Consider the following 7,327-nt stretch of genomic DNA (forward strand, 5'->3'; position numbering starts at 1 on the left):
GTCTCCAAAAAAAAAAAAAAAAAAAAGAAGGCAATTACATCGAAAAAGCACTAAAAACTTATAATTTCTATATTTAATAGAAACATTGCAGTGGCGTGGAAAGAACACTAATGTGGTAGCTGAAGAGGTCTAAGTGCTAGTCCAAACTTTGCCACTTCAAAGCGAGACCTTTGGCAAGTCATTTAATCTTGCCAGTATTTTCATTTATAAAATGCCAGAAGTCAAGTAACATGATTATATTGGGTCCTTTCTTTGTCTAAGATTCTAAGCAATTAAACCATCTCTATTAGTTTACTACTAATGCTCTTTTCCATTATAGCTAACAATTGATAACTAAATGTATTTAGCTATGTTTTTAATTACTTTAAAAAATTAATAAATACCTTTTCTTCTTCCAAGGCACACATCTTCATTTGCAACTAATAAACAATTTTAAAAATTAAAATACAGGTAGGTAAACTGTTAACAGTGATTTATAGTGGTCAATGAGAGGTCAGAAACATCTTACATGTCTATACTGTTTGAATATAATATAATGTGAATATTTTACTTTCAGATTTAAAGATATAAAAGGGTTTTTTAAAAAGCCAGTAGGCCAGTCAATGTAGCTCATGCTTGTAATCCCAGCACTCTGAGAAGCTGAGGCAGGAGGATCACTTCAGGTCAGGAGTTTGAGATCAGCTTGAGCAAAAAAGAGACCCTGTTCTCTACAAAAAAATATTAGAAAAATTAGCTAGATACAAGGCATGCACCTATAGTCCCCAGCTACTCAGTAGACTGAGGCAGGAGGATAGACTGAGCTCAGGAATTTGGGGTTGCAATGAACTATGATGATGCCACTGCACTCTAACCAGGGTAAGAAAGCATGACCCTGCCTCAAAAAACAAAAAGCCACCAGAGTAAATAAATAATGTATATATTTAATTATTTTTTAATTTTTTTAAGAGACAAAGTCTCACTAGATTGCCCAAGCAGGACTCCAACTCCTAGGCTTAAGTGATCCTCCTGTAGCCTCTCAAGAAGCTGGAATTAGAGGTACATGCCACCATACCTGGCTATAAATGAACAATTTAATCACGTTGATTAAAAATCTCAATCAATCTTGATAGTTTTCCCCTCCAGAAACTTTTTTCCTTAAATGTCTGAATATTTTGCCATCGACTCCTAAAGACTAGCATGTATCATTTTCTGAAGGTACAATTTCCTGAATTAATACCATTTGTATTTGCATTGACAATACCTATGTTCTGAAATTTTAAACTCATGTGATCTCATAAATAGTAACTTTTGTATTTAAAAATGACATTTTAAAATAGGAAAACTAAAGTGCATGTGCCAAAAGAAAATTATGAAGTACTATAAGCAGCAATAAGGACATTAGCTAAAATTTTCAAGAAATAAAGTTTTTCTTTGGAACTTCCCTATTTCCTTTTTCACATTTCTCACTTACATTCAAGACCCTTTCTTTGAAGTAATGCAAACAGAAAAAGATGGTTAAAAAAAAAAACAAAACCATACACACACACACAGAGCACTTTCTCCTATATCCTTCAAATATCTGAGTGTTCTTACCTTGCCCAAAGTTCCTTGTGATGGCAGAGACATAGACTTGCTCTTTCCTAGGGAATACTATGCTACATTTTTGGCTTCTGTTTCCTTACCCTTCAATGAAAACTTCCATAACTTTGGGTAGGCCTATCTCAAATTAAAGGAAGAAAGTCTGCCATTTGTTCAAACAAATTCATACTAAGGTGTAAATTATCAATTACCTTAACCCAGTAGTGATTTAAATTACATAGGTTTTTCTTTATGTGCATTTTTATTTTTATTTTTTTGTGTGTGGATTTCTTTTTCTAAACCCACACACTCATATAGTGATGAAGAGAAAAAGAAGGAAGAAAAAAAGAAGAAAAGATAATGGTGAGATAAACATATATAAGGAAAAAGACTTTCAGAGAATATTTCACATGAATACATTTTCTTAAACTATTTTCCAACTAAGAACTAAAGAGAAACTTGATACAGTCAAGAAGAGCTACAGAATTCAAATTAGCTGAAGGTATTGCTGTTCATTTCTTCAAAATCTTATTTTTTCTCTATTTTTCTACTAGTATTTCTTAGTTATTAATGGTTGACATTTATGAGGCTTCAGCACATAATAATCACTCTCCTCATTCTTGACATCCCCTTACTTATATCTCAACTTTTCATCATCATGTTATGAATCTACTTGGGTAAAGTGGGATAATATGAAAGAGATAAGATCCTAGGATATTCTAATAAAACAAAGAGCAAAGAAGAGAGAAAAAACAAAAACACTCACAACCTACTCACATTATTTAGGACAGATGAAAACATATACCCATTCATCTCTAAGAAAATAGTTTTCATAATTTCCCTCCTTAACTAACTCATTCAACTATTATATGCTTTATTATCAGCTTTTATTCAAAATAACTATTTATTTACTACTTCCCATTCCATTTTGTTTGTCTATCCTAATGAAATTACCTGCTTTTTATTTATTTTCTTTTTTTTATTAAATAATCCCTGTGTATATTAATGCAGTCATGGGATACAATGTGCTGGTTTTATATACAATTTGAAATATTTTCATCAAACTAGTTAACATAGCTTTCATGGCATTTTCTTAGTTATTGTGTTAAGACATTTATATTCTACATTTAGTAAGCTTCACATGTACCCTTACCTGCTTTTTAAAAACAGCCATTGCTTCTTCGTGTTGCTTTGCTAATGTTTCCTTTTGATTCTGAAGAGTTTCCTATTTTAAAAATTCCGAGAATTAAAACACAAACTCTAGTTACTCAATTTTAAATCTAAACTGTAGGGTAGCTCCTGTGACTCAAAGGAGTGGGGCACTGGCTCTATACCCATACACTGGAGGTGGCGGGTTCAAACCCAGCCCCAGTCAAAAACTGCAAAAAAAAAAAAAAAATCTAAATTGTATTCACAATTTAAAGTTAAATATATTTCTTACCTATATTATTTTATGCTCTTGAAATGCAACTTTGAACCAATTTTATTATTTTTTAATTGTCACAGAATCATTATACCAAGCACAAATGCTTACCTGTCAACATAAACATCTTTAAATTCACTGTAATAATTTTTTTTTAATTTTGTTTTTTTTTTTGGTAGAGACAGAGTCTCACTTTGTCACCCTTAGTAGAGTGCTGTGACATCACAAAACCAAAACTCAAGGAATTTTTGAAAAAATTCCCACATACACGATTCCATTTATTTTCCTCCTATTTCCCCTTTTTTGGTAGGAGTTGCACGTTCTGTTCTTTAAAGATGACTTTAAATTTTTTCTTCTATTTTTATAAAAGTTAGTAATTCTTGTTAAAAAATTAGGTCTCAAAGTGGCAACCACTTTCAAATTTTTCTGTTATTTGCTTCCAGATTTCTAAATAATTACCTTATCCATTTAAAAAATGTATCTACTTATCTATTATGACAGTTGGAAGTTTAGCTTTCTTATAACAACCATTACCCCAAATTTCCTTCCCATTCTTCTAATAAGAGTTATATCAACGTAGCTTAAATCAAGCCAGTGTTTACATTGCTATGACTATGTAATTGTTACTCAATGTTGAGCCATATTGTATGACATTATTACATTTTTATTCCCAAACAACTTTTTTTCCGGAAGTTAGTAATTACTTTAAAATATTTTAATTCCCCCAGCTAATTTTAAAAATTAATACTGCCTGTTTCATGATCTATATCAGTTGGCTCACATACTCAGATGCCAAAAAAAAAAAAAAAAAAAATTGAATGAAAAGGCAAAGTGAGGCCAGGTGCTATGTCACATGCCTATAATCCTAGTACTCTGGAGGCCAAGATGGATGGACTGCTTATGCTCAGGGGTTCAAGACCAGCCTGAGCAGAGCACAACACTGTCTCTAAAAACAGCCGGGTCTCTAAAAACAGCCGGGCATTGCGGAGGGCTCCTATAATCCCAGCTACTCCGAAGGCTGAGGCAAGAGTTTGAGGTGGCTGCAATCTGTGATGCCACAATCTCTACCAAGGGTGATAAAGTGGACTCTGTCTCTAAAAAAAAAAAAAAAAGAAAGAAAGAAAGAAAGAGGCAAAGTAAGAAGATACTGCTCATGACTTAGGAAATCTTGAACTATGTAGGAAACCAGGCAGATTTAGAAAAGCTGAAGATGTTTGACCAAATCAGTGGCTCTCCCCAAAGATTTTCCTGTGAAGATAAAGTTAACTCTAATCCAGTCCTGTAAGGAAGAAAGGAAAGAATGAATCTAGTGAAGACTTCAGGAATAGGTGCTTTGAGGAGTGCATTCTAAAGATATAACCACTTGCTTTTTCTTCCCTTTTTGTAAACAGTCTTAAATCCAAAAACAGGACTTAATATGCAACAAATTTGAAATGGGAAATAGCTCTATCACCAGATCTCCAAATCCAAATCTTCACCAAAAGCCTTAGAACAAAAGCAGAATAAACTGATGGCTTTACAGATAAAACTAAATACTACTCCTGTAATTCATCAAGCTCGGGAGGAGTGTGCCTCTTGGTAAAGACACCTGCAGATACTTATAAGCAGGAAGGGCACTGGAAAAATAATCGTCATGTCTTAACTAAGAAAATAAAAAGAAAAAAATCAAAATCAAGTGGGCAAATTAATGATACTGCTTTGGGGGGAAATCATGCACCCAACTTCTCAGTATATCCTCAAACTCGCTAAGAGAATTTTTTCTAAATATTAAAAGAAACCTCTTGCTTGACGTGAATAAGCTACTCAGTGGGCATCTCTACTAAACTACAGATTTTTAGGCTTATTTCAGCCTGTAACCGTTATCCTTGGATCTCCAATTAAGAAATATTTTCTCCTTTATGACCCATTAACTTAAAGGACAGGGATCTATTATGTAAACAGAATTGCAAAATTACATTCTCCCCTGTTCTTTTTCTTGGATTCCTGAGAAATTTCCTGTTCATAAGCAGATCATAGCTAATTTGGATATTGACTTATTGGTACACTTGAGTGCATTATCAAGCCAAATTGCAGAGCTCCATAAAGTGGCATCTTTGTGGGCAAAAAGTTTTACTGATACTGGCAGTAAGGTTCAGAACAACAACCCATCTAAATTTCTACCTACATTTACAAAATATCTCTAAAACCAGAAGCCAAAGAACAAAAGCCCACAGTCCAAAGGCCTAACAGAGAAAGGATGAATCATACCTTCTACCAGTCTGAACAACACTGTTGTTTTTCAGTCAAGAAATCCAATGAGTGAGATAAAGATTTGTTCAGGACCTTAAGGCCATAAATAAAATTAAAATTTTAATCACTTCTTTGTAGTACTGAACCTAAATACTATTTTATCTTCAGTGCTACCTGAGGCTATATATTTTACCACTGTATTTATTTTTACCACTATATTTTAACACTATATGTATTTTGCTTTCCATAGTGTCCCTTTAGAATCTATAAGGGTGTCCAACCTTTTTTTTTTTTTCAGCTGCTCCTTGGAAGAATAACAGTTGCTGTGGGCCACACATTAAATACACAAACACCGATGAAAGCTGATGAGCAAAAATAAAGATCCATGCATACTTTTCACAACAGCTGACACCACAGATAAGCAAAAGAGTCCTCAAATAATCTAGCTGGACAATCTTGTACCTCTTGGTCTTTTCCTGAAAAAGTCAACAATTTAACTGGATAAGTTATGCCTCAGGATTTAGTGAGGAATGTTAAGGACCTTTAATTTCCCACCCATACTTACATGGTATGTGGACAAAGTTTTGCTGTTCTCTAAAGATCAGGAGAGCTCTAAGACTGAGTCCATTTACCATCTTACATTTTCATGTAGCAAATATATAAAAATTCCAAAAAAAAGTTTAGAACTCTGTCTCAACAAAGTAAACCATTTAGGGTCTGATTTATCCTACTGGATAAATCTATTACTCCTGATGAATTATAACCCATTCAATACTTTCCAAGGCTGGTTATTGAAAGACTTAAGAAGTATTCTGGATTTCACTGGCTACTGCAGACATAACTATTTCTAAAATCACCATACCTCTATACACATATAACTTAAGTCATCAATAATGGAATATCTCCCTCAGGAATTTAAATATAAATAAGAATTTTGTGATTTAAAAATAACTTAACAGTCCCCCTCCTAGGGCCTTCCTAATTGTCATAAAGCTTTCTACCCATTTGTACCTGAGCAATGTAGGTAAGCACTTAATAGTCTAACAGAACATCACAAGGAATCATCAGATTCCAATTGCTTACTACAGTCTTGCCTTCCAGAGTTGGGGAACCTGAGACCTTCTGATTCCCAAATCACTCTTTTTTGAGTACCAAAGAAAAGCTTCACTTTTCTCTGCCACATCCCTTTTAACAAAAGAATTTGTTATATAACATTTGGATTCAGTCAAAAGCCTGCACTTAAGGACCAGGAAAGTCACAAGTTTCCTTAAGGTTACAGGTTCCTCACCCTTGTGGGAGGATGGCAAAAAACCAACTCCTTGTCTAAGGGTAATATTGTCAGCTGCTAAACTAGTAAAGGCTTCTACTGAGTTTAAGGATTTATTTAAACTTCATTGTTCCTCATGCTGTGCAATCTTTGTTGCTTACTAAAAATTTAGAAAGTAGATTCACCTCCTATGAATTTTTATTACTCTCCCCTACCCCACATTTCTACCCAGTATTATAATACCAAAGCCTGCTAACAAAAAGAAAAATACCACATGATTTCACTTATATACAGAATCTAAATTAGTCAAACTTACAAGTTGAGAGTAAAATACCTACCTACCAGAAGATAGGGAGGTAGGGGATGTGGAGTAGAGGGAATAAGGACATGTTGATCAAGGGGCACGAAGTTCCAGTTAGACAAGAAGAATAAGTTTTTGAGATCTGTTGTACAGCATGGTGACCATAGTTAGTAATAATGTATATTTCACTTGCTAAAAGAAATTTTAAATATTCTCCCTGTGAAAAAAGTATGAGGTGGGGAGGCGCCTGTGGCTCAAAGGAGTAGGGTGCTGGCCCCATATGCCGGAGGTGGTGGGTTCAAACCCAGCCCCAGCCAAAAACTGAAAAAAAAAAAAAGTATGAGGTGATGCATATGTTAATTAGCTTGATACAATCATTCCTTTATACACACACAGAAACGTATATCAAAACATCGAAAATAAATACAATTATTTGTCAATTAAAAATCAAAATCTGGCTCGGCACCTATACCTCAACTGGCTAAGGCACCAGCCACATACACCTAAGGTGGCGGGTTCGAATCCCCAGCCCGGACCTGCCAAACAACAA

The 7,327-nt window shown here is 34.2% G+C and overlaps 1 protein-coding gene across 1 annotated transcript in view; it reads right to left on the reverse strand.

Moving 5' to 3' along the window:
• The window catches only part of CCDC73 (coiled-coil domain containing 73), a 124,244-nt gene that overhangs the window by 87,641 nt on the left and 29,276 nt on the right, over positions 1-7,327 (reverse strand). Inside the window, 2 exon segments of the mRNA XM_003781538.3 lie at positions 384-419; positions 2,711-2,782. Of these exon segments, the coding sequence (XP_003781586.3) occupies positions 384-419; positions 2,711-2,782 (108 nt within the window).

The sequence above is a fragment of the Otolemur garnettii genome, unplaced genomic scaffold (genome assembly GCF_000181295.1).
Source record: "Otolemur garnettii isolate 467f Iridium unplaced genomic scaffold, OtoGar3 scaffold00001, whole genome shotgun sequence".
Lineage (NCBI taxonomy): Eukaryota > Metazoa > Chordata > Mammalia > Primates > Galagidae > Otolemur > Otolemur garnettii.